This window comes from Mesoplodon densirostris, chromosome 3, assembly GCF_025265405.1.
Source record: "Mesoplodon densirostris isolate mMesDen1 chromosome 3, mMesDen1 primary haplotype, whole genome shotgun sequence".
Classification (NCBI taxonomy): Eukaryota; Metazoa; Chordata; class Mammalia; order Artiodactyla; family Ziphiidae; genus Mesoplodon; species Mesoplodon densirostris.
Genome location: NC_082663.1, coordinates 130716377 through 130732756, shown reverse-complemented (window position 1 = coordinate 130732756; position 16380 = coordinate 130716377). Strand labels below are relative to the sequence as shown.

At 45.3% G+C, this 16380-nt stretch overlaps 1 protein-coding gene across 2 annotated transcripts in view; it reads left to right on the top strand.

Moving 5' to 3' along the window:
* GLRA1 (glycine receptor alpha 1) overlaps positions 1-16380 on the top strand; it is an 83581-nt gene that overhangs the window by 18769 nt on the left and 48432 nt on the right. For both annotated transcript variants that reach the window (XM_060092069.1, XM_060092068.1), the window contains exon 2: positions 13990-14117. In XM_060092069.1, coding sequence (XP_059948052.1) covers positions 13990-14117 — 128 coding nt within the window. The remainder of the gene's footprint in view (positions 1-13989; positions 14118-16380) is intronic.

Here is a 16380-nt window from a genome sequence, read left to right as displayed (position 1 = left end):
TGGTGGCGCAGTGGTTGAGAGTCCGCCTGCCGATGCAGGGGACACGGGTTCGTGCCCCAGTCCGGGAAGATCCCACATGCCGCAGAGCAGCTGGGCCCGTGAGCCATGGCCACTGAGCCTGTGCCTCCAGAGCCTGTGCTCCACAACGGGAGAGGCCACAACAGTGAGAGGCCCGCATACCGCAAAAAAAAAAAAAAAAAAAAAAAAAAAGGAAATAATATAAATGGCCATCAAAGAGGGGTCGCTAAATGAATGCTAATACAGCCACACACTGGCATATGCAGTCATTTAAAATCGTGTTTCTAAAGGTTTAATAACAAGAGAAAATAAAATTGTCCTTAGAATCTTCAGTAAAAAAACAGGAAACAAAACTGATTATAATCTATAGAGGAAAAAAAAAACCTAGAGGAAATTTACTAATATGTTAACAGTAGGTATCTAGATAATGGGATTTCCAGGTGGGTTTTGGTTTTTTTTTCTTTGAACCACATTGTATTTTTCCAACGTGTGTTCATTGCTTTTATCATCAGAGGAAAATGTTATTTTTTAAAGGATTGAAAGAATCTGGTCTGAGGGCTGCCAGTCAGCTTGAAAAGAACAGTTTTTGCCAGTGGACAGTTTCCATCTGTGCAGCAGCAATTACTACTCCGTTATCATCAGATCATCTTAATCCTATTGATTGAAATGTCAAAGTAATTCTATTAATTTACTACTTAAGAGATAAATTACTAAGAACAGAGCAGGAGAATTACCAGAAAGTGCTGTGGTACTCCTCTAGATGTGAGTGTGGGTGGTCCTTTTAGATTCAAGCATAAAATTCAAAGAAGCCTCTGGAAGTTCATATATTCATTCCCTGTCATAGAGCTTAGATCAACCAATGAAAATCTGAATCAATAAAAATTGTATTGAGGGCCTCCCTGGTGGCGCAAGTGGTTGAGAGTCCGCCTGCCGATGCAGGGGATACGGGTTCGTGCCCCGGTCTGGGAGGATCCCATATGCCGCGGAGCGGCTGGGCCCGTGAGCCATGGCTGCTGAGCCTGCGCGTCCGGAGCCTGCGCGTCCGGAGCCTGTGCTCCGCAACGGGGGAGGCCACAACAGTGAGAGGCCCGCATACCGCAAAAAAAAAAAAAAAAAAAAAAAAAAAAAAATTGTATTGAACATTTACAATGTTCCAGGCACCAAAGAAACACTGCAGAAGAATTATTTATTCTTTACCACAACCCTGTGAGCAGCAACAACTATTACCCATTTTACAGATGCAGAAACAAAGACGGACAGGATAAGTAACTTGTCCGAAGCCACACAGCTAGTAAACAGCAGAGCCTGGCAAAATTTGTGTGCTTAACCCTGGACCATGCTGCTGTTTCAATCCAGAAATGAGTTCTTATTTGTGTAGTACCTTATGCTCTCTTCAACATGATTTCTCTTTTTTCCCCCCCTTGGCCATACCACACATCATGTGGGATCTTAGTCCCCCAACCAGGGATCGAACCCACGCCCTCTGCAGTGCAAGTGTGAATTCTTAACCACTGGACCACCAGGGAAGTCCCACATAATTTCAAATAGTGATTTATAAGTTAGGATAGGAGGGATCTACACTCTATGGATGAGGAAAGTGATGCTTCAATATACTAAAGGACATGCTCACAATCACAGAAGAAAGAATCGAAACAGGTAGTAGCCAAACCTAAGACTTCTGACTCTACAGCTACAGCTTGTCCCATGTGCCTCTGAGCCGTGCAACAAGAAATAGAGGGCAGTGGAATTTGGGCCCCCCGTTTTGTCCTCCTATGAGCTACAGGGAGGTGACCCTGCTGGAGGATCCTGAAGGTACAGGGTAGAAAGGAAGGAAATCCCAGAAGGAAAAGAAGTCTCAGTAATGACCCTTGCCATCCTTTCACCATTAGCCCTCCTTCCTCCTAAAATCAGGAAGGGACACTAGCCACGGCACCTTGTCCTTCCCTCATCGTCCACCTACCTTGCTTTCAGCTCATTGAGTCCCACAGGCTTCACTGACACGTCTTCTCCTCAACACTCCTCAGTAAATATTCCTTATAGAAGCTTATACTAAACCACAGAGGAGCGGGAACTTAAAACAATGCATATATTAAAGTTGAGTGAGCTTTAATAGCTCAAATTAGCACATTTGAACAGCTGCTCCAAAACATATGGCAAAATTCCACCTCAATTAGATTCATATATCAACTCAGCCACCAAATTACCTTGATTATGTCATTTAAACTTTCCAAGCCTCGGTTTCCTCAAGTGAAAACTAGAGAAGAAAATGGTATTCACCTCATAGAGTGGTTGGGTGGATTAGAAAGCATGTATGGTAAAGTTCTTAGCACTGTGCATGGCACCCAGAAAGCGTCTGATCATTGGTAGTCATTGCTATCATTGTTAGTTAATCTCTGAGTCAATTTCCTCATCTACAAACGAAGATGATCATCCCTACTGACATTGCAGAGCCATAATATACAGTTATTAATTTATAGCAGGTGCTCAAAAAACATCTTTTCTTAATGCACAAGATGTCCGGGTCCCATATTTCTATGACTCTTCTTCCCACTTCTTCCCCAAGATGTTGGAACCTGCTGAGTGAGACAAAGAAGTTCCACCCCGCTGAGCACAGCTGCAGCTCTCTATCTTAGAGGATACAGGGGAAACAAGGAGGGCTATTTAGAGAGTTATTACAGCCCAGGAGCTTCTGTAAAACTGTATTTACATACAAATACCCACTTCAACTAAATCCTCTCAACTCACAGTAAAGTATTCTCTTTCTGAAGACCAGTCACTCAGTTTATTAAAGGCAGATGCAGATTTTAATCCAAGTTGTTTTTTCTACAATTTAAGGTCATTTCTTCCTCAGTGCCCAGTGAAGATTATTTATTATTTTCTCAACATCCTCCTTTGAATCACAGTCTCTTGGATGCTTGAAGACCACACACATCCAAGCTTCATTCTTATGAAAACCTCTTTTTTCTCTGGGACAAACAGATCCCTTTTGCTGATGCATTTCCTATGGGTTCATTGCACCTTGGCTTATTTTCTGCTATAAGTTTGAACTATTATAGATCTCAGAGGGAGAAGTGATATATTTTTCTACTAGGCTCAGATATTCAAGTACTTACTTGTCTTCACACTCTCTCTATTAATTTGGGAGTTCTTGGAAAACAAGGGCTATGGCATATCTATTACTGAGATACTTTTAAGAGAAGACTCCGGGGTCAGGTGTATCTAGGTAAGTTATTTAACCTTTATGAACCTCAATTTCCTTATGAGTAAAATGGGGGTAATGATATCCAACCCAAAGGATTATATTCAGGATTAAATATTGCAGACAAAGCTCTTTGTGTAAGGCCTGGTACTTTATAACCACTCCATACAGGCTGTTATATTTTTATTATTTATATTCTGCTCAGTCACCTAGCACAGTCTCTGACATACAGTAAGCACCTCCTAATTATTTTAGATAAATAAGTAAATAAGTAAAGTAATAAATTAATGTCATCTCAAACGAGATGATTATCTCAACGTACCTAGTGAATGAAAAAAGTTCACTGACCTAAGAAAGGAAAGAGTTTACTCCCACAGCATCTTTAAGCACCATGGCCTTTTGCCATTCAAATGACCCCTGCAGTTGATAAAGGCAGGTGGTATTTCAAAGATGGGTGAACTGAGACAGAGAAAAATAAAATGAAAGACAAGTTGACTGCAGAGAAATTCTGAGTGACAATTTAATAAATAGTCAAGAAGGGTTTGTCCATCACCTTCCCGTCTTTGGGGGCTGGCCAAATAGTCAAGCAGAAGATGCCCCAGACCCTGGCCATGTTAGGTCTCTGCCATCTGAGACTCTGAGAAGGTCTCTTAACCTGTCTCTTAACCTTTCGGTTGGTCCTCAATGTCATCACCTGTACATGGAGATGCTGTCATGGGGGTGGCATGGGGATCAAATGAAGTGGAAGTGCCAAGTAAACCGAAAGTGTTATTTGTGTGAAAGTGATCACACTTTCACACAAATAACATATTCTTCTCAATCCATAATTTCCAATTCCCAGAGCTCCGTGAATTCTCACTCACAGTTCCAAAGAATCATACAAACATTTCTATTATAAACAAGAGCAGCTCCTCAGAGGGACTCTGCAAATCTCTATCATGTGGGAGAGTCAACAGAGTAGTGTGGGCTTTAGAGACCAGCAGACTGTTGGGCTCTGACACTTATAAGCTATACGACCTCAGCTAAATTTCTAAAAATGCAAGCTTCAGTTTCCCCATCCACAAAAAGGAGGTAATGCCGTCATCATCACAGGACTGTTGAGAAGATTAAATACAGTAACATATGTAAAGGACCCAGCACATAGTAAGTACTTAGTGAGTAGTAGCTATTACTATCATTAGCTAATATCACGTCTTTATCTGTTTTTATCATATTACTATTTCTCCTCAATATTTATACTCCTGGGTCTTTGCAACATCAAATGACCATTACCTGCTGATCAATGTAATCTTTTTTCCCAAAACTTTTTGTCTAGAATCCCTGAGCTCCATTCTCTGCAAAGACATACTTTTCCAGGGAGATTTATCTGATTAAAAAGAAAACTGCATTGAAGGTAATGAGAGGCATTTGCTCTCCTGTCCGACTTGTGGGATGCACGCTGATTACCCAAGGCCTGATGAGAGCTTAGACTCAGGCAGAGTAAGCCCCACAGGCCTGTTCTTCAGCACTCAAGCCTCTGAAGAATCCCCCCCTACAGCCCCGAATTCCTCTCATTGTAACTCATTTGGGAGGCTACTTGATGCCCACAGCCCTAAGCCAAAAATTCTTTAACCATGGAACCAGATTGCGGAATGACACTGAAGGTCAGAGGCACAGGAAAACTTCCCAAAGTGAGATACACATGGACAGTCAGGGCAAAGTGAGATGGCTGTTGTAGAATTATAATTAGTGACCTAAGGGAGGAGAAATGCGCAGACATAGGTTTGACCTTGGACACATCTGAGTCATTCTGTGGGAGGGCCGTAGATGCTCCTAAAAGAAAATGGGATGGCTTCTTCTATTTTCTTGCCTTGGATTTTCCCAGAGGACATCAGGGTTTTCCCCAGGGACTGATTAAAGATTTCAGGGCCTTTTGACTCCAGTCAAATCACATCATTGATCCCAAGTACCCACACAGCTAAATTCCACTTCCTCTGAATTGCCAGGTGTATAATCATCCATTTAACAAATATTTACTGAGACCTGACCATGTGCCAGACTCTGTACTTCATGAAAACCACACGGAAGAAGCTTGCCTAAGTCATGCTCTCAGGGTCTTATCTACATAACATCTGATTGCCCCAATTTGGGGGAAAGGAAGTTTAGAGAGCTGAAGGTTGAGCTTGAACCAGAAAACACCAAGGGCTGCCATGATTCCAGCCTTGAACCATGCACAGGGGGTAAGAAGAAGGGAAGTGAGAAAAGAGAAAACGTCGACATAGTTTAAGCAAATGCAGTGCAGTACGCCAGAGTTAGACAATCAAGCCACATGTTCCTTAAGCTTTAATTTTCTTATCTGTAAAATGGACACAGACATCCCTACCTCTCAGGTTGTTGAAAGGATAAACTGTGATAAAATATGTAACGATGTTTTTTGCCACCAGACAAGAAAAATTAAAATGAAGCTTTCTGAAAATAAAATGAGATGTTGTGAGCAGTAGACACTCCCTCTCCAGAACACACTTGATTATCTACAGGAAACTCTACCCTAGATAGACTGGGTTTAAAGAGCTATGATGTGGGCTTCCCTGGTGGCGCAGTGGTTGAGAGTCCACCTGCTGATGCAGGGGACACGGGTTCGTGCCCCGGTCCGGGAAGATCCCACATGCCGTGGAGCGGCTGGGCCCGTGAGCCATGGCCGCTGAGCCTGCGCGTCCGGAGCCTGTGCTCCGCAACGGGAGGGGCCACAACAGTGAGAGGCCCGCGTACCGCAAAAAAAAAAAAGAAAAGAGGTATGATGCTCTAGGAGGACCAGGAATGGGGCGAAGCAAGTGAGGCACCCAGGGCACAAAGTTTAAGGAGGCGCTCACTCTCAGGTCTCCACGAGTGCAGGGTTGGAACGTATACAACCCTGAGAGTGAGCGCCTCCTTAAATTTTGCCAGGAGCCTCATTCATCTCACCCTGGTTCATGGGGATACTTAAATAAAGCAGAAGAGTTTGTGGAGGGAAGGCTATGGAGAAGAACACACTGGAAACAATGATAAGGAATACGAGACATCCCTAGAGAATCAGACTTCCCTAGGGGCAGGGGAAGAACGAGTTGGAATCTCAAGGTTCCTTTCAGCTCCAAAGATCCAAGATTTTATCTTACTGCAGAAAGAATCATGTTCAAATGCTTCTTACCTAGCTAACGGTTCCTTAAAAGAGGCAGATACAGCTGTAGGAGGTGTGACAGGAAGGGAGTAGGGTGTCTTGTTCTATAAGACCTTGGGGAGAAGTGGGCTCAGGGCATGCCAACTGTGACATTCTACTCCCAGGGGTGCTTAGCAGATCATGAAGTGAGACTAATAAAATGTCAAGCACTCCCGGGCCAGCCTAAGCCCCTTACTGCAATCAAATAAAATCAGAATTGCACAGCTGGCCAGGGGAAGCCAGCTGTTGACCTGAGGATGCAACCCAGGCAAAGCTGACGGTGACCAGCAAGGCCCAAGCCCCTGGTGTCAGAGCCATGGACAGGAAACTGGTTCAGCCCATAAGGCCAGAGAGTGCCAGCCTCACTCAGCCCCACTCCTTCCCAGGAGTCTAGGACACCCAGCCCTCCCACCATCTCTCCATTCCATTCCAAGGACAGCATACAGGCAGAAGAAAGCTTTCTCCCCCAAAATACACAACGTGGACATTGACAAATGCCAGGTCTTTCCAAAAGTGCACAGAGGCAAAAATTCATAAAACTCAGAAAAATTCTGATTCCTGTCCCCACCTGCCCCCAAATACTGCCTTCCTCCTCTGAAGCACTACGGCACTCCAATTATGCCCCTAGGCTAGGTGGCAACCTCTTATAATTGTTTATATGTACCTAGCCTAGTCTATCTGCTGAACTATAAACAACAAGAGGACAAAAGCTATTCATCAACAAATGATCATTGGGAATTCCCTGGCGGTCCAGTGGTTAGGACTCCGAGCTTTCACTGCGGAGGGCCTGGGTTCAGTCCCTGGTGGGGGAACTAAAATGCCACAAGCCTCACTGCACGGCCAAGAAAAGAAAGAAGATATGATCATTGATTGCTACTACCTGCTAGGCACTGAATGAGACAGACACAAACCCAGTCCACATGGAGGGCCTCGTCTGTGGGCAGTGACATATTGATCTGCCTCTCCTCCACAGTGCCTTATTCAGATAGTGGGTGTGTAACAAATTAAAAGGATGAGAGGACTGTAGAGCAAGAGGACCCCTGGAGATCAGAGGACCCCCCCACTCCACAATCTAGTCCCTTGACAGAGACTGATAATCCATCCTGCTACCCTTCCCAGCTGGGTCAGGCCCCAGAACCGATCGCTGAGGAATCACTCAAAGCAAAACTGTTTACCATGCCTGATCTAATCCCAAACTTCCATTTCACAGATGAAGAAACTGGGAACCATCTAAGAAAAGAAAAAGAATTAGCCCATGACCAGAGAGAAAGTTAGATACAGAGCCGAGACTATATCCCGGTTTCCCAGCCCAACGTTCATGTTTTTCCCTCTATTCCACAGTGAAATTGTGTCTTAAGTAAATGCTCATGGAAGAATAGACCTTCAAACAACATCCAACTAGTTGACTTGGTATAATATTTTCTGCACGGAATAAATACCAGCTCATTAGATTACCTCCCTGCCAAGGCAAAGGGGATGTTCTGGCCCAAGTCAGAGGACACATTGCCTGGAAACCAAGTTGGACACCCACCATTTGGAGGTGTCGTTGGAGAGTGCATTTCCCAAGCTTGGCCAGGCCACAAGTCAATTTAACCAGAGAACAGCTGAGAAATCCAGATGGATTATTCTTCCTGTAAAGGCACTGAGGAGGCACAATCTTCATTAACTTTCAGATGCACCATAAGGACATAGAACAGGGGGTCAAACCCTGGCTACTCCCAACCTTGCAGACTCAGTGTTCCATCCTCATCTCTCATCTTTGTCCTTTCTCTCTCTCTCCTTCACTCCCCCTTCACTTCCTCACACACACACTAAAGTTCTCTTAATTCTCCAAGTCCTCACTCACCTCTAGACTTTACACATGCTGTTCCTTCTACTCAAAACACTCTCCTTGGGCTTCCCTGGTGGCACAGTGGTTGAGAGTCCGCCTGCCCATGCAGGGGACACGGGTTCGTGCCCCGGTCCGGGAAGATCCCACATGCCGTGGAGCGGCTGGGCCCGTGAGCCATGGCCGCTGAGCCTGCGCGTCCGGAGCCTGTGCTCCACAACGGGAGAGGCCACAACAGTGAGAGGCCCGCGTACAGCAAAAAAAAAAAAAAAAAAAAACCACCACTCCCCTTCCCTATTTCTTCCAGGCCAATTCCATACCCAACCTTCAAGTTTTACTGTAAAAGCCACTTTCTCCACAAAGCTTCTTGGAGACCACCCCCACTCCCGCCAAGTGCAGTTGGGTGCCCGTCCTCTGTGCTCACAGACTTCCTTGGTTATAGTACTGACCACACCTCAGACACCTCCACCTGCCTCTTCCTCTCTCCTTCCCACCTCCCTTCTCTTCTCACTCTGCACCCCCAACTCCCTCCCCCAGCCCTATGCATCCCTCCCTTGGCTATCCTCAGCCTCGGAGTCCCTCTTCTGCCCCTCACTTCGTCCTTCCTCCCTTGTTCCCAGCCCTGACCTCCTGACTTCTCTGCCCATGGTGAACTCAGGAGATGGAGTCTGCTGGGGGGACCCCCACTGCTAACCCAGCGTGGTCCTCGGGTGCGTGGTGCCATGAAGGGTCTAAATGAAACTGTTTCTCCCCAGCCTGACTGCCAACCCCAGCTCATTTGAAATTCAGATTGACAGCTGCATATTGATTCCCTATTTCCAAACGATGCTGCAACTAGAGAATGAGAATCTGAGCATTGATCTGGCCGGTCTTCCAGCAAATCCCTGAGAAATGAGCTGTTCCACTGGAGAGAAATGTGGAGACTGCGTGGGGAGAAAGCAAGGCACGAACACAAGCATACTCCCCCAAAGGGGTCCAGACAAATTCAGGTCCCAAGACCAGATGCATAAAGAAGAAAAAAAACAAGAGAGGGAATATTAACGGTTACTAGAATGATGGTTTAGAGCCAGAAGGACTCTTAGAGATTATTCTAATCCCCTCATTTCATAGCTTGGGAAACTGAAAGCTGAAAAGGGAAGTGATTCACCAAAGGTCTCGAAGCTCCCACTCAACTTTGCCACCTTGCCTCCAGTGCCACTGTGGAACCGGCCCCTGGACTTTTCCACAGTCTCTGTCATTAGGAGTGAAAGCTTATGGTCCTTTAAGTGCCAAAGTCTCCTAGTGTGACAAATGCCCCCACTAAAATGCGATAGACAGTTCAAGGCTCTGTCCAGTCAGTGCAGCCATCACCATAAGCCCTCTCAGCGAGGGACAGAATGCTTGGTCCCGGGAGACCTTACGGTCCTTCTGAAAATGACTAGTAATCAAATCTGTCTAAACCAAGTCTGATTCACCACATGACATTTCAGTAATCCCTGAAACAATTTGCATCATTTCCAAATACTTTTATAGGGTCAGCAAATCCTAACAATCACGCGTTTCTTTTCTCGGACTCATTCCCAGCTTCTGTGTCCAGTACCTTACTGTGTATAAGCAAAGTCTTCAGCTCACCAGAGGCAGTGGCTCCAAATGAGCATGAAGGGCCCCTGGATGCATATTTTCTCTGCACAAAGGCGCAAAGCACAGATTTACTTGAGAGGGCCCTAGAAATAATTCTGTGCAAAATGTGCTGTCTAAATATAGCCAGAAATGTACAATGATCATCAAGTGGAAAGGCATGGCTATTTTGACATTCAAATGAAGGATTTATCTGAAAAAGAACTAGAGAAATTTTGGACTAGGGCAGTAAGGGATGGGGGGATGATTTTAGGTCATTCAACATATAATAACATAGAATGATTATTTCAGTCCTTCTCATTATCTCAGGAAGAAAAGTCTCAGTTAGGTGTTACTATGCTCTAACACCTTTCCTACACTAGCTGATCTTCCTTTGGAACTGAGGGGAGGCCTCAGGCTCGGGACTTCAGCCAGAAACAGTATATAACTAGGATTTTTAAACACTTCTCTTTCTGTGTGGTTTTCACTGTACTCACTGTTTTGGCTGTCCTCTATTATGGCAAGTAATACCAGTTTTTCTTTGCAAAGAGTGAAGTAAGTTTCTTTTTTTTTAAAGCAGTGAGATAATTCAATGAAAACTTTTAAGTGACTAACAGTAGAAGTGGTACAGAAACAGGGTGAAAATTGTGAACGTGATATCCAAGAAACCACTGGTCCACGTTACATGGGAGAGGCTAGACTAGAGAATCTCAAAATTTCCAAGAATTCTGCTGTGAATCACCTGACAAAACAGAGCACCATTCGACAAGTCACAACTACTTCTCCCCCATTTTTAAACGTGGGAAATTCAGGGTTGTGTATGCCAGGATTGCCAGCAGTCAGATACGTGTTTTGATTTTCTTGGATAACAATATGACGAGCTTCACAAACAAGTAGTAATAATAGCTACTATCATGATCTATACCCTTCACAGGTTATAAAAGTTTTTCCTATACATTGTAGCATTTGGATGAGGCAGAACATGAAAATTTGAGTTCTAATCCTTTCATTAACGTGCTGTGTGACCTGAGGCCAGTTACTTAACCTCTCGGAGTCTCCATTCCCACCAATTCAGCTCCCCATGCAAGGGTTGTTAGTGAGGCAAAGGCCAGGTGACCAGACTGTAAACACCTTGCTGCAGATGTGTGAGCTAGAATAACCAGAGGACGTTTCAGATTTGTGGAGTATTCAGATATTAAATGGCATATTTTGCTAATAGCAAATGGCAGCAGATAATTTGGGGTGAATTCATTCTCTCACTGTTCTGCCTAATGGGATTCAGGCTTATTAAAGAGGCCTAAGGGCCAGAGATGGCTGTGCTGTAGTAATTGCTGGGAGGGAGTACCATGTTCCCAAATCTTATTATCTGAGAGGAGGGGCTTAGAGAGAACAGGAACTTATGAAAGCTTCATAACTGCCACTCCTAGAGTGGTTTGAGGAGTGAATCATAGCAGCAGCAAAGTCATAAATCACCAGGTGCATGCCTGTGGTCCCCTTTGCCACACCAGAGCCACACAGCGGCCACGGGTGTGGTGCTGAATGGAGAAAAGGCTGGGACTGTGGTACCAACCGTGGGCCATGGAAGGCAGCTGGCAGGACTTCCCCGTCATGTGGGGACTATGGTGCAGCTGAAAGCAGCAGTGAGTCCAGAAGAACCTCCAGCCTGAATCTCAACTGCTACACACACACACACACACACACACATACACACACACAGCGAACCATCCTTGGCGTTTGTTACCTGTGCTATCTCAGTTACTAATTGTGCAAAACTTCTTTGACATATCAGGCAACTAAAGTTCAGAGAGGTTAGGTAATTTTCCCATGGTCACACAGCTAGTAAATGACTGAGACAGGATTGATTCCAAATCACCTGTTCTTTCCACTCTTTTTGAAGTATTCTCCATTACATGTGACAGTACGTTTCAGTAACATACATGTAATATACCCACCGCATACATACAGCCATGAAAGCATTTGACACTTTCACACCCTATACCCCATGTCCACATACATGCCACATGTACACACAAAAATGCCCACACTAAATACCACGCTTAACAACACATTTTGACAGGAACACAGGTCTTCACATTTTTGCATATCTGAATCTCTGTAACACAATCCACTGTACATCCACAGATGCCCCCATGCATGCTCTAGTCCCCACACACATCCATCCACATCCATCCATTTATTCACATAACATGCATACACATCACACCTAGAAACCTACCCACATCACACAAACTCACAAATATCCATATTCACACCTACAAGAACAGGATAATGCATTTGTCCCTCACTCTGTTCATCAAAACAAGCCCTTCAGGATATAAATAAAGAATGGTCAGATTACTAAGCATGAGTGTCTCAATCATCCTGGAATACCTCTGAACCTTCAGAGGAATAACAGATTATTTTCACTATTTTTCATTAGTGGGTATAATGGTCTAATTATTTTAAAATTGTTAGTCCATGTATATATATTTATGAATACTTCTACTAACCAGGACATTTGATTAATTAAAGTAGCCTATTATTCATTCGTTCATTCACTGTGCAATTACTGAGCACGTTATGTGGGAGACACACTGTGGCAGACACAGTAGATTAAATAAACAAACGATAAATACAACCACCACGATTGCTGGTCTCGGAACACAAACACAAGTAACTACCTGACAAGGTAGCATGGCCATGACATGTGAAAGACAGGAAAGGCCCCCATGAGTGAGGGGACGCGAGAGGAGAGGGGACACAGAGACTAGACGGCTCTGAAGCGTCTAGTCCTAGAGAATGGGAAGACGACGTCGGTGCCACCTGGGCATCTGTGGTCTGGAGAAACAAGTTTGGGAAGGAAGCTGCGGCATTTGGTTTGGAATGAACTTGAAGCCTGGCAGGACATCGAGATGGACACGCCCCCCCCCCCCCGGCATTTGCAAATGAAGAAAGGGGGCTTAAGGGAGAGGCCAGGGTAGAGAGAGAGAGATTTGAGAGCCACCCATTAGAGGGGATCACTTAAACAGTTACAACTCTGAGATAAGAAAAGGAACCGAGGCAAAGAACAAGACAGGCAGTACAAACCCTTGGGGGACACGACGTCCAGCTTGGCTAGGTGACAGAAGCTCTCATTTTATGCGACACACACAGGCATCTCTATACATGCACTTCCTCCAACGTACCAGCCCTACAGCACACACAGCGGGGCTGCACTAGCTTCCAGCTATCTCCTGGGTATAATTTCAAGACAGGGAAGCTCAGTTGCCCAAAGCAACAGAAATAATTGATCCTCAACCCCTAAACTTCCAGTCTTGACGGTTCTAAGAACCTGCATGCCTCTGAGAGTGTGGCAGGGGAAGGGCCACTGTTCTTAGATATCAATAATTCTTAACTGTGGCACGAATGAAGACCTAAAACTACTTTATTGGGGGGGGAGGGGTGACAGAAACAATGTGTAGCATCCCCAGCAGTCGGATTTCAAATCCCCCAACTCTTGATCCACTGAGGCAAGCTGCCACTGATTGACTCTGGGACCTATGTCAGTTCCTTCACTAGCTGTGCCTCCGTTTTCCCAACTGAGCATTTTTTAAAGTATATGAGATAGTCCCATAAGTACAGGATCTAGACTTGTTGTAGGTTCTGAGAAGACCCGAGGTAAAGACGCCTGATTCAATTTGTGTTCCCAAATGCATTTGACTTTGGCATCTTTTTTTAGAAAATTAATAACTGATTCTGAAGAGAAACTTTGGGGAAAGGCTGGACTATTTGATATCTAACATTCTTTCTGGATGCACTGTTCCACGGACCTATGAAAGTGCAGGCACCCAAAGCACAGGGCTGGGCCTAGTGGGAGGTTAACCCTTCAATCTCCTCTCCCAGGGAAACCAGCAGCCAACTGTGATTGCCCTAAACCTTAGAGATACAGCCTTAAAAGAGTCAGCAGCTTCTCAGCATCAATCAGACACTCGGCTGCCTGCCAGGATCCCATGCTGGCTAATACTTAGGCTGGGTAAACAGGGTAGTGTGGGCCTTACCTCATTAAGGACTCCTATTACCTATTTCTCTAGTGGCTCTTACCGCTGGGTAAGCGACAGGGGCTGAGCAAGACTGGGATCTGATCACAGTGTGAGAAAGGGCTGTCATTAACCCTCCGCTTTCTCTCTCCTTTCTTAGCCTTGCTGCTTCTAAGGAGGCTGAAGCTGCCCGTTCCGCATCCAAGTCTATGTCACCCTCGGATTTCCTGGATAAACTAATGGGGAGGACCTCTGGATACGATGCCAGGATCAGGCCCAATTTTAAAGGTAGATAAACTTGCCTTTCAGAGCCTTAGGGGTCTGCTTTCCTAGACTGTGGCAGCCAGCCGCATGGAATTGTATGCGGATGATATATACAGGGTATGAATTCCATGACTCTTTCCTCTACCCGAGGCAGATACTATTAGTCAATTCACCAAGACCAAACAAAGGCTCGGAGAGTACAACTCAACAGTATCTCTGGTTACCAGAGTCAGTACGTGAATTAAACCTACTTGCTAGCTCCGGTATAATGGACAAGAGATTAATGTGGAATGTGGAAAAATGGGTTCAAGTTTTGCTTCAGGCACAAAATTACTCTCTGAGCTTAGATAAGCCTCTTGCTTTCGCTGGGCCTCAGTCTCCTCTTCTCTGCAGGCATGGAGTTGACTGTCTCTGTGGTTTTTAAACTATGCTTCGTGGAGTTCTGGGGCTTTCACCCTGTGTCCCAAAAGGGAGAAACAGAGGACGGGATGAGCAAGCCCACCCTTGCTTCTCCCCCAAGCAGCTGCACTTTTATTCGTCTTACATGAGAAACTTCCAACTACCATTCATCCACTGAAAGCTTCCCCTGGATTAACAAATAATTTTGGAACTCTCTTGCCTAATCAGAGTCTCAATTTCAAATGCCTAATAAGGTAATAGGGAGAGACTATGGAGAAATAGAGGAGCAGTCCCCTTGAAAGTGGGCGGCCCCTCCTTAGACCCAGCGCGTAGTTACCCTACAGGAATGTGGGCCCCATGCTGCCAGACCATCCAAAAGTCCAACGAGAGCCAGAAATCAAGATTTATGTGAAACTTCTTGAACCCTAAAACATGTAAATTCAAACAAAACACGTTTGGGAGCCAGATATGCCCTGTGGGTAGCCAATTTACAAACCATAACTGAAGTGATTTGAGAAGCTTCTTTCAGCTCACAATCCTATGAGATCTTAATGTCTTACATCAAGAGTGGACCAGTTTCCTTTGTCCACTGATGCCTTAGGAGGCTCTAACCATCTCTAACTGCTGGGCAGGTTTTCTGCAGGCACAGTCTTAAGGACCTCCTTGGGAGTCTGTGACCCTGACCTTCCTCCCAGCACCCCTGCAAAAATCTTATTTCAAAGACCCACAGCCAACCTCCTAATCAATTCTTGATTCCAGATGCCCTTCCTCACTGCTCCTTTTGGCTCAAGTCCAAGACCAAACAAGGGATGCGACAGCTGGTAACGGCTTCCTAATATCTGCTCACTCAGTCCCCCACCCTCTAAGTCCCCTTCTCAGAGCGCTCTGCAAACAGAAAACAGTCTGGGAAATGCACTGAGGTTTGTTTGGGGGCCCACCTCCCACCCCTGTTTACCTCAAGGTGCCTTGCTCCTGAGGCCGTTATCCTCCAGGATCGTTGTTAGCATAACCTTTCTTCCCTCAAGGGCAGATAAGTCAGCACCCAAGCCCTTCACCAGGGTCACAATCTCAAACACCCCAAACACCCAGAGGGGCCTGGCAGATATGGTACATGATTGAAGCAGGTTGGGGATAAGCAGAGAAAACCAGAAAGCACAGGCTCCTCTAAGGGCTGCCACTTCTCAGCTCCTGCCCAGAGCTGCCAGGTAGGAATGCAGGCCCTGGGCAGCGGACATTCCAAGATAAGACTTAAGTCTGGGGGTTTATGTGAAATCTTCCAAGTTCGCAGCTAAATCACATCTTTGAAACACCACTGGCCAAATGAGACACACCAGAGAACTGACCACCAGGTTGCATCTGCAGCAGTTTTCAGGAATTCCATCCCACTGCGCCCCCTGGTGGTCTCTCTTGGAACTCCAGCCTGAGTGGAAGTGCCTTGGTCTTGCTCGTTTGCTGAACGTGGGTGCATCCAGGGTTCATGTGTTAGTTATCCTTTGTGCATACCACTGTATTTGGCACAGAGAAGGCCCTCAATAAGCCTGTCATAAATGAATGAATGAACGAATGACCCCACAAATATGCTAAGTAGAGCTATTAAGTGACTTTCCCAAGTCACACTGCCAAGACTGGGGACGTTAACCCAGCTAGCTGCTCCGACTCAATTCTCTGTCTTAATGCTACTGATTTATTTATTTGCTTATTTCCTGATTCGTTTATTTATTTACTTACTTACTTAGCAGTGAACATGTTTAAGAAATAAAATTTCACCCAGACTGTAAGACCGTTGAATCGGGGCCCTACCCCTCCTCGCTTTGAAAACCTTATTCCAAGCACTTGGGCCCAAAATATACAGGACTAGATCATCTCTTAGGCCTCTCGCAACCCTGCA